At 40.7% G+C, this 16,718-nt stretch overlaps 1 protein-coding gene across 3 annotated transcripts in view; it reads left to right on the forward strand.

Annotated features, from left to right (window-relative positions):
- NRIP1 (nuclear receptor interacting protein 1) overlaps window positions 1-16,303 on the forward strand; it is a 73,285-nt gene extending 56,982 nt beyond the window's left edge. For all 3 annotated transcript variants that reach the window (XM_030944736.1, XM_030944645.1, XM_030944800.1), the window contains one exon: window positions 7,495-16,303. In XM_030944736.1, the coding sequence (XP_030800596.1) occupies window positions 7,855-11,343 (3,489 nt within the window). In that variant the 5' untranslated portion in view covers window positions 7,495-7,854 and the 3' untranslated portion in view covers window positions 11,344-16,303. The remainder of the gene's footprint in view (window positions 1-7,494) is intronic.
- Window positions 16,304-16,718: the final 415 nt, after the last annotated feature.

Raw genomic sequence — 16,718 nt, forward strand, 5'->3', positions numbered from 1 at the left:
TCCTTAATGGATGTGTGATGGGGGTGTAACTTCTCTGCATTACCTTTTAGTTTCTGCCCTTCTGGTTTTCAGCAGCAGAAGACCATTGAGCAGTGAATAATGGGACAGGTTTAGGTGTCAAATACTTGCTTCCTTCACAGGTGGTGTCCCTAGGTTGAATGTCTGATCTTCCTCATTCCTTACGATTAGCAAAGACTTGGCAGAGAGTGTGTTTCTAAGTTCATGCCTAGAGTGTTAGCAGGCCATAATCAACAAGTGAGCTCCAAGATGTCCTTTACACTGCCATGAGAGAACAAAATATAAATATTCCTCCAGTAGTATTTGTAAGAACAAATATATGTATGTTAGTCTGGGTAAGGAATTGACTGAAATGTCTGTGAAACACCTGGTGAATAATAAGTTATATGAACAGTGTGGAGTGTTCTGTATCTAACAATGATTATTTCTGTGGTGCTCTGTTCTTGTACTTGTTAGAATAAGAAATACGCAAGGTAGGCTGAGCTATTGTTTGAAGAGTGTCACAGCATGAAAAATGGCCACACGTGTTTCATCTCTGAACTTTGCAGCAGGAGGTTTTGACAAGCAGGCCACATTTGGATTAAGCTGTATGTGGTGCTTAAGTGTACTTGTAAACCTTGGAGAGCTGCTACTAAAGCTTTCACAAACTCAGCTTTCATGGCAATTGTCTGCTCCCCATTTCCTTCCTCACGTGTACTTCATCTCTTTTGGGAGTTTCATTGGGTTTGGGATTATGTTGGATGAGAGTTGTTTTTTTTTATTTCTATGATAGAGTTTTGCTTGGTTGGTTTGGCTTTTTGTTAGGGCTTTTTATTTTCATTTTCAGTTTCTTTTCCATTCCTTACTGGTAGGTTTATGGAATAAGAGACAAAACCCACATGTAATTTAGGGAGAAATGTCTGACTGTGGCTTTCTGCAAGCTGTGCACCACGATCTAGAAGATGGGTTGAGAGCCAGCAATTGGATGAGTCTCAGTGTAGCCAGCAGTGCTCAGAGTTTGTGTTTTCCACAGGGCAAAGCTTTTTCACAGAGTTTGAGGCGTTCCTCCTTGCGTGTCTGTCCTGGCAGGGTGTGCAGCCTCGCCTCACCACCTGCCCAGGCAGCCCCCTCTGCATGGGTATGGAAATCTCCCTGACATTTCCACACCTCCTTCCAGCACACGCTGGAAATGTCGTGTTCCCCCTTGATATATATTACATACTACGCCAAAGCTGCTCCTGGTTGTCATGGGGTGGTGTTCCATGGTCTGAGTGAGTCACAGATTCCCGCACTGGAGAATCCCATGTGAAATCTGAGGAGTGGAGGGACACTTGAGATGAAGTGACTGAATCCCCCTTTCCACACCCCAAATGGAATGTGTAGGAACAGCCTCCCTTTCCTTATATGCCTCTGGCACCACGATTAACAACGAGAGTAATCAGCATTTACGTTTTAGTGGTCTCTTAAAAGCTGGAGTAAATCTAGGCTCTACCACGAGAACTGTTGGGGTCTTTTCTTCCCGACTCAGTTGCTGGTTTACTAACATTTCAGTCCAGTGGTCTGTCAGGTCTTGTTCTCAGAGGAAAAACTGTGTCTTGTGCCTGCTGTGCTCTTGATTCTGTGTTTCTGTCTATTTTGTGTGACTTAAGTATTCAATTACTTAGGATTTGTAGGTAAACTGCAATTCAGTTACTTAGGATTTTCGTAAAACAGTAGATATTGCATCCTTTTGAACTGTTTCATCATCTGTTACGGAATTTGTTTGCTCTAGTATTTTTCCAAATGCTGTTACTGAAACTGCTAAAATAATCAGAAGGTTTTGATCAGGCTGGTTTGGGTCTGATCCCTTCTACACACCCTGTCCCACTGCTGCCCCATCCCCATCGTGAAGAAAACACCTCTTTCTGTTGTCTAAAACTTAGTCAGGCTGGGGCTGGGTTTGGCAGCACTCAGCTTAACAAAACACAGGGGAAAGGCTTTTCCATTGCCGTGCTCGTGCAGAATTTGGCCGGGAAGCCGTGGCTGCTGCTAATCCTGCATTATCCAAGGGGTGTTTCACAGAGGGAGCGGTGCTGCCGTGTGCTCCGTGCCAGCCTGGAGGGAACAGCCCCAGCTCGGGATGGGGAATGCCAGCCCTGGTGGGGTCACAGTCTCGGGAGCCTCTTCAGAATTCCTGGCAGCAGCAGGAGCTCCTGCCAGCAACACGATTCCTCATGTGCCCTCTCCTGCCTGAGCTGTCTGAAAGGGATAGGCTATCCTTCCCATGTTTAAAATGTCTTTTGGAGTCAGTCAGAAGGCCTAGGAGCAGTGAATAATGTGCCAAGCTCCTGGGAAGAAGCTTATTTTTGCTTTCTCAAACTGATACCCTGCAGTTGTAGGAGAGGAGCCTGATTCATTTCATTTAAATGAATTAGTTGTGGAAAAAAATGCTTCTGGATTCCCAAGTTCTTTAGAGTGCAGCTGTGGGAGAATTCACCCACTTATTGCTGAGTTTTGCTCCCCCATCTGATCATTTCTCCCTTTCTTTCTTTCTTTCTTTCTTTTTTTTTTCTTTTGTCGTTTTCCAAATTACATATGCAAAGGGAACCTTCAAAATGTCTTGGCTGCCTGAATCAAAACTGTGAAGAGGTCTCAGCTGCTCCATTCATCTGAACAAATTTCTGACACAAATAAAGCGTGGATTTTGGAAAGCAAAGCACTTAAACACTTGATTCTCTTAAAGCACGTGCTCAAGTGCCATTGAAGTACCTGCTCTTGTGCAGCTCTGTGCATTTGGTGCCGGGGTTGTTGATCAGGGCTGTTTCCCTGCTCAGAACCTTTGCAAAAAGAGCCAACTGACGACTGAAGTGATTTTTTACCAGCTCTCTGAAAGCATCCTTCCCACTGGAATCAAAGGTGTGCAAATTGAGCTTAATAACAAAATAATTCTGGGACAGCAAGTCTCATTACCCCCACTCATTCTTAGTTGACTGCAAGATTCTGCTGCAATTCCCAGTGCATCTAGGAATTTTTTTTGAGATCCTAATTTCATTGTGCTCTTCAGCATTTCACCACAGGCAGCCATAAGGATGAGGACTCACTTAAAATCCTGTGTTTTAGATACTTACTCAGTGCTGGTACTGGAGCTGCTGAGTAACACACAGCCTTTAATATATTTATCCTCAATTGTCTTTCTGAAGTTCTAATCTATTATTACTCCATCTGGGAAAACAGAAGTAAAACCAGAAGTCAGACAGCCTGTCTGCAGCACAGTGAGTAATTGGACCCCTGGATCCCAAGCTGCCACTGTAATCACTGTACTGCATTCCTCAAATCTGTAATAATTAAAATGACAGTCTGGGCCATTGGCTGATGTGGTGGGCTGGAGCCTTTACACTTGGGAATATGAGAATAGGAACTCAGTGAAGCTGGTAAGAGGCTTTTTCTGGCTCTTCCAGTAGTAGCTAAGCATTAGAACACCAATTTATTAAATAACTGAAGATTTTTATTTCTCAGACCAGTCTGATTTTAGCTTTACAAATGCATGTTTTTATTCATCCCAACTTAAAAATGGAACATAAAATTGCTACAGGAGTTTAATCGTCATGAAAGAACTCTGAAATGTAGTTAATAAAAATGTTTTATCTGTGTGAACATATAGTAATCTCCACCTCTATTAATCATTCTAACAATGTGCATGAGTTTGGGTAATGTGTCTTCTAATAAATGTTCATGTGGGCAATCTGCTAGCCATTGCCAGTTTCCTAAATGAATACCTTAATGGTTTCTATAAGATTTTTTCCTATGATCTTGAACTGAAACTGCAGAAGTAGACACCTTGATAATACCAAGTTTTTGAATTACCTAATAGATTATGTAACCCTCGTACTCAAATAATGTTAGTCTAGTGTTGTTAATTTACTGTGGCTCTCTGTTCCATTTAGCAAAAGGATTTAACTGCAAATGCGAGTTTGAGATATTGGGAAAATGTCTTACAAATGTGGTTTTGCTAGTTCAATTCTAAACTGTCTAGAATTTCTAAAATGGCAGGAAATATCTAGTGCTGAACTAAAAGTCTGCTGTTTATTTAGAGTATCAGTTAGGTTTGCAGTTGAGGTTTTCATTCATTCAAAGAATTCATTAAAAATCAAAATCAAATATTCAGGAGCAAAAAGCAATTGGTTCTGTTGTGCTTTAGCATATTAGAAGCTGTGTTCTCAGATTTCATTATCTTTTGCAGCAGTAATATATAGTAAGCAAAGGATCTGAAAGTTTGTTGTTATTACTCCTTTAAAATCTTTGCGCTGAATAAATATATTTGTATTTTGCAAATAAACAAAGAAAAACTTCAACAACTGCAAAAGTGGAATTAATTTTATGGGCGTATGCAGTTCAGTGAACATTTTAATATTCCCTTATTTTCCCTGTACTGCCTACAGTTTCTCCTTAGGCACACTTTAAAAGGCTGAAGAGCTGATTTCTCATGGTGTGCCTCACTTGGGGAGGGTCTGACCAGGGTACAGCATTTGTGCTCTGGATTCTGCTGCTGCTTTAGTTTTGTCTGGGTAAACAGGAGGCTTCATGAGCTGGGTTGGTGCTCCTGGAGGTTCTGCACAACAATCAGGTGGTTTATTTCTCATGGTACAGAAGTCTGGGAGAAAATAGTAGAAGTGACAAAAAAAAAAAGAGTGCATTTAGAGTAGTCATGGTCAGGAAAGCACATGAACTTACCATTTTATTTTGTCATAGTAATTAAATAGCATATTTGGGTCTAGAGAGTCATAGATCTTAGCAGTTGCTTCAGCCCTTGCTGGGAAATAAGAAATTTGCTCGTATATGACTTCTCCTTTCTCTCTCTTCTGCCTTTTAACTTTCTTTTCTTTTTCCTTAGCACTGCTCTGGTAATTTCCTAAATATTTAATTTAAAGAAAAAATACTAACATTTCAGTGGGTCCTGGGAAGTTCTTTTGTGCAGTTTGAATGTATTTAGAAGGTAGCTGAATGGTTGCCTTAGTGTCCTGCTGAGCATTAATTTCCAAAGCTGGCTTGGATTTGTCATGACTACACCTCAGATGGACATTGTCATGTGAGATTTTAACACTGTAATATCTGTTACAGCACTAAATCAGAAGAGGCTTTTTAAAAGGATTTCTGACGTCCTGTTCTAATGTGTTAAGTGCTTTCCAGATTTCATTATCTTTAAAGAAGCTTCTTTGCAGTAACCCAATTTCATTAAATTTATCAGTATTTCCCTAGCACTGGGTAATTAAAATAAAATAAAAAATTAATAAGGTGGCAGAACACTTCTTAGAAGAGTTATTGTATATATACTGTACTGGCTACAAGTGTCATCTCCCGAAGGAGACTTTTGGAGTACCTGAGGGATTTCCATAAATGTGTTGTCTTTTTTGAATTACCCAAAGGTGTAGTGAGTAAAGTTGTACTGAACATTGCCTTAATGGTGCATTTGTTTGGGACTGTATCTTAAAGGTGTCCTGTAAGCCTTGCTTTTACCAGGTAGTCAGAAATCCTGACAGAATTTCAATTTTATTGTCTTCAATGCAATACTTTTGGAAGCTGGAAAAATATATTCTCCAGTTAAAGTGTGTCCCCAAAAGTTTGAGGAAATTAGTCTAATTGTATTGCTGTTACTGTTGCTGAATATTTAATAATTTCATTGGAAGTCTTATTTTGTTGGTTTTTTGGGGTTTTTTTAGGGATCTGTTATTCGTGATTTTTATTCTGTTTTTGAGTTGAAACTCTGTAAAAGACCACTCAGAGGTACAGAGGTTTTTGAAGGAACAGAGCAGATCAGTCCTTTTCAGTTAGCTGGATCCACATTTAAGTTGTTTCATGTTTGAAGGAACACTCTGTCTTCCACAGGTAATTCTGTAAATGCTGGTTAATGTATTTCTGAGAGAAGTACTGAGACCTCAATAATAGCTAACAGCTTTGCATTTGATATTTAAATGTGTGGATATACACGTTTACACTACAATGCATTGCTGGTTAGATTTTTTGTTTGGATTTGGTTTTGGCTTTTTGGTTTTTTTTAGGATAGCTCCACTTTTAGAGTTTTTCTAGATGACTTAAAACCAAGTAAGGGAATATTTGCCCAGGGAGATTAAGGACAGTCAATATTACAGCTCTTTAGTAGTTCTTATTCTTTACATTTTTAAGATCTGATTATTTTCTGACTTCTAGTTGCCTGTAGGTTTTGAATTAAAAACTTGCCTCTGGGAAATCAATCATAAAATATTCATTCACTTTAAGGAGGCAGGATTTCATCTGTGTACATCCCTTTTAAACTTGTAAATACAAATTTTCGATGGAGTTTTAGCCCATGAAAGCAAATTACAGAGTTCAGTATGCAGAAGGACACTTACCTTTGCTCATGTTGAATATTTATTTAGCCAGCTTAGTACTGAGTGAAGGAGGATGTGTGTGTGGTGTAATGGTCTCATTATTGAGGTGTGGTGACTGAAATGTTCCTGCTGCCATTGAGCAGCCCTGTAAGTGAAACTGCAGAGATATATCCAGAACAAGTGGCATTGCTGTTCATTTTAAAACTGCTTTTTATTCCACACTGCCCCATCCAAGGAGGTGTTTAGTAGAGATATCATACACTCTGGAAGAATAACAAGACTTCAGGGAAGAACTGGTTTGGTTTGGTTTTGCCATCGTATGTTTCATGTACAGAAAGAACGCAAAGGTGAAAATCCTCCAGGCAAGGGAGGATTTTGATGCCAGGATGTATGTTGCATCAGGGGCATAAGCAACCTCTTCCCCACTCTTATCACATGATTGTTCTAATACCTTGTGGTGTTTGAGTGTTGTAAGAAGATCAGATTTCACCCCTGTTGTGTTACCATACTGGATTCTACATTGGTGCATAGTCTTGGGCAGCACTAACAACTTTGTTTCTACTTTCAGCAATGCCATCTGCCTGCAAAACAGAAATGTACTCATATATATGATGCTGTCCATTCTGTTATTTCAGAGCATATGCAACCTGAAACTAAACATTGACTTTAGGCCTGCCTTTTCTTATTAGTTCAGTTTAAGAGTGATAAGGCTGCATGTCCTGTGTATTTACATTTACAGAAGAAAATTTCATGCAACTGTGAAGTAAAATTCAATGAATTTTTTTTTTCAAACTGTGTTTAGAGTGATTTCAGATTTTCCTGTCAGGTTTGCTATTGCTTATTTTTAGCTGCAGAATAGTGAAGTTCAGTGGAAGCTTGTAGTGGCTGTACTTATGATAAGTAAGCTTAATTTTTGTGTAACACTTCATCTCATTGAAGTTTTCATAATGTTCTTTGAATTGGATACCATGTATTTTGTCCTTTGTTTGATTTTTAGTTTCTTCTGGAATGTGCATTATTTATCTATCCTGAATCTCTGCCTAAGACAATGCATGGGGGGTTGAGTTTGGATTTTTTTTTTTAAGAAAAAGTGTTTTATACAATTATATCTTAATCCTAAATATTTTCTTTCTGTTTTGTGTTTCTGACTTAGGAATTTTATGTGCTTGGTGGAGATGGAAAGAGAAGAAAAGCAAGCTGACCTCCAGAAGAAAGAAGGCAGCAAATATTTGATGGAACTTTTTTTCTGTGAAACCATGTTTTGAGTGTTCTCCTAGACATCGTCCATAAATATCCTAGATATCAGCTGAGGATTGCTATGATTGGAAACCTGGCTCATCAAACAGTGTACACTGGGAGAAGCCTGCCTAGGATAATACATTTTCTATTGTTTCTGAAAGTCTCTAAGAAAACACTGTAGACATCTACCTGTTATTAACTCTGCATCTTGATTGAGCAAAACTAGCCTTTGAAGTGAATAGAAACAGAGCCTTTTTGGAAACTTTTATTGAACATGACTCATGGAGAAGAGCTTGGCTCTGAGATGCACCAGGATTCTGTTGTTCTAACTTACCTAGAGGGATTACTAATGCATCAAGCAGCAGGAGGCTCAGGTACTGCAGTTGACAAAAAGTCCACTGGGCATAGTGGGGAGGATCAAAACTTTAAGATTTCAGGAAATATATTTCCCAGCTGTCAGAGTAATGGTCCAGTTCTCAACACGAGTACGTATCGGGGATCTGGCATGCTGCACCTCAAAAAAGCAAGACTCTTGCAGTCTTCAGAAGACTGGAATGCAGCAAAGAGAAGGCGGTTGTCTGATTCCATTGTGGATTTAGATGGAAAAAAGGAAGCTTTGTTGGCTGGCATGGTTGAAAATGTGCCTAAAGGCAAACAGGATAGCACATTACTTGCCTCTTTGCTTCAGTCATTCAGCTCTAGGCTGCAGAGTGTTGCTCTGTCACAGCAGATCAGACAGAGTCTTAAGGAGCAGGGCTATTCTCTTAGCCATGATTCTTTACAAGTAGAGAAAGATTTAAGGTGCTATGGTGTTGCGTCCAGCCACCTGAAGACCCTGTTGAAGAAGAGCAAAGCAAAAGATCAGAAGCTGGACAGCAGCCTGCCTGACATCACCAAGAACCTGCCCAAAGAGAGGTTTATAGAATCTCCTCATGCGGTGCAGAGCAGCCCCAAGGTGATGAACGAGCCCCTGTCGTGTGCTGCAAGGTTACAAGCTGTTGCAAGCATGGTAGAGAAACGATCCAGCCCTGCTGCCTCGCCCAAGCCCAGCGTGGCGTGCAGCCAGCTGGCCCTGCTCCTCTCTAGTGAAGCCCACTTGCAGCAGTACTCCAGGGAACACGCTTTAAAAGCACAAAATGCCAATCAGATTGCAAGCGAGAGGCTTGCAGCCATGGCCAGGCTGCAGGAAAGCGCTCAGAAGGACATGGGCCAGTTTGGTTTGGCCAAAGGAATGACGAGCCATCTCAATGGTCAGGCAGGATCGTCCCCCAAAACAGTCGCTAGCAAAGGCGGTGTGGCGCCGTTTCAGAGTTCGGTGGGAATCATGCACTCGCCTCCCAAAACTGTGGGATACAAAAGTACTGTGGAAAGGAATAACCTGAAAACCTCTCCCAGCAACAGCTTGCTCTTACATCTGCTGAAAAGCCAGAATACCACCAAGCACGTGAAAGGGCGTGAGCAGAGTGAGAGAGCCAGCATTTTTGAAGACAGCAGCACACCAACAACTGTTGATGAGTATTCAGACAACAATCCCAGTTTTACAGAAGACAGCAGTGATGATGAAAGCTCCCATTCTAACTGTCTTCCTATAGACCTATCCTTTAAACAGAGGACAGATAAGCCAGATGCAGGTCCACCTGCATCACTGGATAACCTGACTCAGTCCTTGCTTCGTAACTGGGATCCAAAAGTTTCCTGTCCAGAGAACAAGGAAGAGAAAGACACTCCGAAAGCTTCTAAGCTGAATCCCCACCAGAAAGTAACACTGCTTCAGCTGTTACTTGGGCATAAGAGTGAAGAACAGGTAGACAAGAGTAATGATCCTCAGGGACCACACAGTACAGCTGATGTGGCAAAATTCACTGTACAGACTGGGAAAAGGACTCCTGTGGCTGACAGTCCCAGTGCCAACCGAATGACTCCATTAAGCACTCCACCCTTGCTGGCTTCCACAAAAGCAGACTCTCCTATAAACCTCTCACACCAGTCGCTGGCTGTCAAGCGGAGCTCGCCACCCTACGCCTGCAGCATCCAGCCAGACAGACTGATGAATTCTGCATCTAAGCACTTGATAGACCTGTCCAAAAGCAAGGAAATTCAAGGAGCTAAGCTGAGCAGGACTGATAGTCCCCAGAACTCCTCGGCATTCAGTGCCAGCAAGCTGCTGCAGAACCTGGCTCAGTGCGGCATGCAGAGTTCCATGTCGAGTGAGGAACAAAGAGCTAGCAAACAGCTGCTGGCAGGGAACATGGATAAACCTGTGGGCTTGATTGATAGATTGAACAGCCCTCTGCTTACGAATAAATTGAGTATGCATGAAGAAAATAACAAAATATTCAGTTGTCAGCCCGCACCCGCTGAACAAGGACTTCCAGGTTCGGAAATAGAAAATCTCCTTGAAAGGCGCACTGTCCTTCAGCTGCTTCTGGGAACTCCCAATAAAGGTAAAAGTGAAAAGAAAGAGAGGATGCTTTTAAGAGATGAAAGTTCTCAAGAACAGACAGACAAGGCTTTGAATGAGCAAATATTGACGGTGAAAATAAAAACTGAACCATCTGACGAATCAAATGTTCCTTATAATTCAAATGCACAACAAGTAAGAGAATGCAAGGGTAACAAATTCCAAGGGTTTGTTCATTCACTGCAGAGAAACATAGCTGCTTCTCCAGCATCTGAGGAGGTGAAATCTGAGCCTCTTTCACCTCAAGATTTCTCTTTTTCCAAAAATGGCCTGCTAAGTAGGTTGCTGAGACAGAATCAAGACAATTACCCTGCAGATGAGCCTGACAGGAGTCACCGAAACAACGAGCTGACACACCTTGAATCCAGGAGTCTTTGCACAGTACCGAAGAAGAGGAAGCTTCATGCTGAGCCTTTGGAAAGCCCATTAAAAAAGATGAAAAGTAATGTGTCTGATGCTGGAAACAATCACGCTTCTCCTACCGAGGCGCTGTACGGGCCTTTGCTTAACCAGCAAGAACTGAAATTCAGCAGAAGTGATGCTGAATTTAAATATGCTGTAAGTCATGGTTCAAATAGTGAAACTGAAAATAGGAGTTGGTCTAGAGACAGTAAAGGCTTTAATGTGTTGAAACAGCTGCTTCTCTCAGAAAACTGTGAGAGAGATCTGTCACAACATAGGAATAACATACTAACAGAGGGCAAGAAAAAAGGAAGCAAAACCAGTGCAACAGTCAATAAACCTGAATTCACCATTTCTTCAGTAAGATCGTTGGTGGGAAGCCCTGTGCAGCAGAACAATTGTGTAGATCACAGAACATTTCAGTATCCCATAGCAGTCAAAAGTCCGGCCAGCTCCCCCTTCCCTGAACATCTGGGGAGCGCGGTGTCCAGACTGGAGTCCGACCAGCTGAGCATGTGCTCCATGCCCAGTGAGAAGGGCCCCATCAGATGGGTGATCACGGGCATGGACAAGAATGATTATGAGAAAGACTCTCCGAGACTGACCAAAACCAACCCAATATTGTACTACATGTTACAGAAAGGTGGCAGCTCTGTCAGCAGCCAAGAAGCACATGACAAAGAAATTTGGAATGAGCCTTCATTTACCGAGAGCTCGACTCGCGTTACAATCAAAGAGGAGTTGACATCTGAGCCAGAGCTCAAAACTCCTTTTAGTAACTTAAGAAGCCCTTACAACAGCCATATGGGGAGTAACACCTCTCATCAGCACGGTGGTGTGAATGGAGAAGTGCATGGACTTCTGGAAAAAGTGCGAACAATCAAAAAAGAGCCAGAATAAACTGCAGCCTCCTCAGTGAGTTTACAATCAACGGTTTTGAATCTTTGTTTAAAAAAAAAAAAAGAAAAAAGAAAAATGAGTATGAACTTCACTACTGTATAAATTGAGCATGATTTTAACAAAAAAAGCATGGTCTAATTGAAATGTTTTCATTTGATAAACTTTTTATTTTTCTGGTGATGTTATTTAAAATACATGTAGATAAAATTTGCTTTACAGTAGATTGTCACAAGGAAACTAGAAGGGTTGTAATTTGTACAAGACGTTTCTGTATGTATCAGATTAAGTTATGAGTACTCTTTGATCAGAGTCTTATTTGGATCTGCAAGCTTTTGGTATAACATAAAGTGTAACCGTACAGCCTAGGTGGTGGTAATGCTGCGTTTCCTCCCTCCCTGTAAAATAATCCTTATTTTTTTGAAGCTTGAGCATAGAGACAGTGTACTTTTTTTTTTTTTCAATGTTTTAATATGTTTTGTGAAATTTTAAGAATAACTTTTAAGAAGTGGGGCAGTCCGTCCAAGGTATTAGCTCGTCATATTGGAAAACCTGCATCAGTGTTAATAATTGAAGTGCACTGAAATGTATTTTTTAGTGCTTCCAAAATTTGTATTGTTATTTTTAAATCTTGTTTGTGGTCCTGCCAGAATAGTGGTGTAAAATCTATTTTTCTTCCTTGCCCTGCTCTCAACAAATGCCTTCCTCAGAATTCTTAGCCATAGTTATGAGTTACTAGAGTTAGAATTAAGGGTTTTTTCTAGGTTTTTATAAAAAAAGGCAGATTTTCGTAGGCCGTGCAAGTACTGCATGAGTCCTTTTGTCGGCACATTCCTGTCACTTTCCTGCCTAAAAGGGGAAAGCCAAAATGCCTCTTGGAGCAGTGTGATTGAGAAGGCTTAGTACATGTATTCAGTGAGGAAAATGCTGGAAAGCTTGTGAAGGGGATGAACAGAATTGTGTGTTCAGCACCATCCTGCTTCCCTGTGGAAGAATACCAACTGCACCAAAGCAGCACATCAGACTTCCACTCTAAGATGGAATAGGATTTTAATGAAAAATGTGTTGGCCTCTTCCTACAACCAGGGAAAAGAATCTATAATCTGCCAATATTTATTACTCTCTGAACAGCTGATACATGGTTTAATGCACTACCCTTTCACTGCAGAAAATCTGGCTTTAGAATAATTTCCCAGGTAGCACTGAGGATAAAACTGTGGTTTTGTCATGTTCTGTAATGGATAGTGGGTTATATCTGAGAAATCCTTCCCTGCCCTTTTCCTCAATCCCCACCTGTGCTGTGATTTGTAACATCTGGCAGTATCAGCCTGAGATGGGAGGAACTGAAAATTGCAGTCAGGGCTGAGACATCTTGAAAGAATTGCTGGCTGGGGAAGAGTCGTGTGGCTCTGCTTTCCCGTTAGCGCTGTCAGTGTTAACTCCATTTGCAGCCCTTATTTCTCTGGGGGCAGGAAGAGGACAAAATCCACTTCCTCTGAATTATATGAATTATTGGCAAGCAGAAGTTTTGCTGAACTTTTTACTCCCCTTAAAAAAATAAGTTCTCTGTGGCTTCCTGATTTCACAGATAATCCTCTCTGCCATCAGCAAGCAGCTAAGCAGTTGGCTTGCGCAAATAATGAGAGCTGCACTCTGGTTTAATATTGTCTGTTTTCACCCTTGCAAGCCAGCGACATGACAAAACTGCTGTTTCTGTGCATCCCATGTCTGCACAGCAGACATGAGTGAGGGGGCATTTTGCTCTTTTCCATCTGGTTTGGTTTCTGAGATCCTTTTCCCAGACTCTTGGCTTGCTGAGGCAGAGCAAGCTGTTGTCCCCCTCTTGTCCCTGTCCCCAGCCTGAGATCAGTTCCTCCTCTTTCCAGTGCAGTTCCTACTGAAAGGGACTTCTTCTGTCTGACAGCTGGAAAATGCACCACTATTCTGTTTTGCCTCCCTCCGGGGGATACCTTTTAGGGAACACAAATATTTGGCAGTATCTGGTATAAAACATTCCCCCTGGTTTTTATGAGAAATAACAGAGCAATTTAAAGATATATTTTTATGTTACTTCGGTGAAGCATAATATATTAATGGGCTGTACAAAGAAGATTTATATTTTAAAACCTTCACGCAAATCTAATATCATTTTAAATGTCATTGTTTGAAGTATAATATAAAAATAAAATTTTGTTTGTCTTTAATATTGCATTTATAAGTAGCCCAATGACAATTCAGATGTCTCATAGAATAATCATTAATGAGATAAAGTATATTTTGGATTGACAGTGGAACTGAATTCTTTTTATATGAGTCAACCCAGCAGAAATATTAAAAAGATGGTATTTGTTCCATCCATTAAATGTCTTTTAAAGTCTTAATTGATTATTTTTCTTGAAACAATGTGTATATAGGTAGGAAATATATACAATATAGAATAATAGATGGTCCCCAGACTAAATACAGGGCTATAATTTGCTTGAAGAGCCCCACAGAAAAATGCAGCGTGAGAGGATGTGGAATTACCTGGTTGAAAAAACTTCTCCAAAGCTGAGATGAAGAGTGGGGAAGAGATTCTGACCCTAACAAAAATTAATACTGGAATCGAGCAATGTGCTGACCTTTGTATTTATTCTAGGGTAGTCTATTGTTATAATATATACTTTTGAACATTTAGTTTTGAAAGTTTTGTAAAACAGTTAAGTTAAAATGTTAACAGTTTGACCAGTTAAGGATTTAGCTTTCTTTTTAGTTGATGTTAACAAAAAGGGTATTGCCATTCTCACAGACGTTGGTAAACTCTAAAATACAAGAATTTAAGTTTGGGACATGTTCATGGAAGAATCTTATCTCCTGTAGGCATTGCACTCTCAAACAGCAGGTAACAAGAATGAGGCCCTTGAGAGAGGGCAGGACATGCCAAGGGAATGCTCAGTCAGCTGCTAAGAGGGCAACTCTCTCCTCCTGTACGGAATTCTCCAGTGTCACTGGTGTTACCCCCTCCCTAGGGAAGAGAGGTCTTCTTTGGATCTACCCCATCCACATTTACAGCATTGACACCTTAGGACCAAAGGCTCTTTAATTGTTTTTTGTCTTGTAGCGTGGGTCAGTAAAAAGGAGTTGCTATTTTTTATTCCTTGGGGACTTTTCCATCAGAGAAGAGGGGTGTGGAAGCTGGGTTTGTTGTCCCAGGAGGGACTGGTAGGGCTGGCCACGTTTTCCCAAGCAGCTCTAAGATCCCTGATTTCCACCAGTCCCTGCAGATGAATTGCAAACCAAGGTCATCTCCTGTGTAGCCCTCGGTACTCTCAGCATCTCCTGTGTCCTCTAGGCATTTAGGCTATGGATTTGGAGCAAAATGGGGTTTTGGCAGGTGTTGGCAGCAGCATCTGTGCAGGCAGAGCAGTGCAGGATCAGTGGGTGCTGGTGTGGGATCTCCCCATCAAAGGAGCAGGGAGGAGGGAAGGGAGGGCACATCCCAGTTACAGCCAACAGAGACTGCTGGGGAAAGCTGCCTCCAGCTCTCAGACCAGTCAGGAAGTAAGTTAGGAAGCTGTCTCTGCACCATGCTAAGAGTGCAATTGCAGCCCCTTGGAGCTTTAACCTGCATTAACTCTGTCCCCACTTAGCTGGGGAGGGCTGGGGCTGCAGCTGGAGTTGTGGAGACCCCGGTGCCTTGCTGGAGGGGTGTCAGCAGCGCCTGGATTTGGGGATTGACTTGGAATTGCCACGCAGATTTGCCTTTTCTTTCCAGAGGGAAGTGTCTGGGACTCAGATATCCAGGTTTCTAGTGTCTCCTCTGCCAAAGCTTGAGGAAAAGGTGGTGGGTAAGGCTTGACCACAGAATCAAAAGTGGAGAGCTGGAGGGCTTCTCTGCTGATACCACAGAGCTGGGCAGCTCAGTTTGAGAAGTTTATATGAGATCAAAAGGGAATTCAGCCATAACTTTTACTTTTCGTAGCCATTTACTCTTAGTGAAGTTTTTAAATTTTTAATTTACAAATGTTTTTAAAAGAAAGAAATGAGTGGTTTAAATTTTCCCTGTTAAATGTTGGTGAAAGTATTACAGCTCTCATTGACGTCAGTGACATGATATTACCAGTTTGTTCTCTGCCACATCTTACAGAGGAGTAAACTGGTAAGTATATATTATATATATATTTATATATAATGTAAATATGTTGACTTGTTACGCCTATAATATGTTGAAATTGGTTTTTAAAAGGTGATGTAAATAGTGGTTTCCTTAATGAAAAATACATATTTTGTATTGTTCTAATGCAAAGGAAAAAAAAACCTTTTAATCTTTTTTGTTATGTATATTCCATGTATAAGTGTAAATACGATCACATAGGTTTAAAAACTTTTGCATGTATGTATACAGTTGCAAGTCTGGAAGAATGTATAGAAAAATTCTTTTATTTAAAGTTGTGATTAACTGCTGCATGAAAAGTGCATGGGGGACCCTGTGCATCTGTGCGTTGGCAAAAAAAAAAAGTCTTAACAAGTCAGGTCAGTTCAAAACACAACAGTATTCCACTTCTGGACATGACTTCTGCTGTGGTATTTTAGCTTTGTGAAAGAATGTGCTTCAATTCAAAAGGGTCTGGAAAAAAAAATGCAAACCTACTTTTAAAACATGAAGTGCTCATACAATTATAATAAGTCATGTAAGTTCAGGACTCCATTTTGCATAACTGAAATATTGTACCTGGACTATTCCATCCCTGTAAAACAAAGGAGTATTGATTTTCATTGCCATACATAAGAATTTGGGATTTTACCACAACCAGTTTTATTGTGATGTGTCTTCAGTAATTTAACTGGTCTCATTTTTTTTATTAGAAATTAATTTCCTCATGTGATGTCACAAAACTGTACATACTGCAGTGTGAAGTTTTTTTAAATCTTTCAGTGTTTACTTCCTGCAGAAGATTTGAATAAATGAGAAAAATGCATTGTCTTGATGGTTTTTAAATCTGCTTTATTTCATGTGTACTTTGCCTTTTGGGAGTGTTAGTGGGCTCTTTGCATCAGTGCTGTTGATGCAGATTTCTGACAACAAAAGTACCTCAAGGAACTTAAGCACACACAGCCTTCAGCAGGGCTACTGGCTGGAAGCTGAGTGTTGTGGAGCTGGAAATGAAGCAATCTAAATCAGATTAGCAGCTTTACTTCACAAAGCTCTGTATTATGTTTTATTTAAATACCCTTCTGCTTATTAACTTGAAATCAGTGACCATAAACTGAAAACCTCTAAGTGGGAATTCTCATGTGAAAATAATTTTGAATGCTAAAACATTGTTCAGGTCCCTTGTGCAGGGTGGAAAGATGTGTTTTCCCACTAAAATCTACTTTGGTTCATATCACAAAGCAGA

This window comes from Camarhynchus parvulus, chromosome 1, assembly GCF_901933205.1.
Source record: "Camarhynchus parvulus chromosome 1, STF_HiC, whole genome shotgun sequence".
In the NCBI taxonomy this organism is placed as follows: Eukaryota; Metazoa; Chordata; class Aves; order Passeriformes; family Thraupidae; genus Camarhynchus; species Camarhynchus parvulus.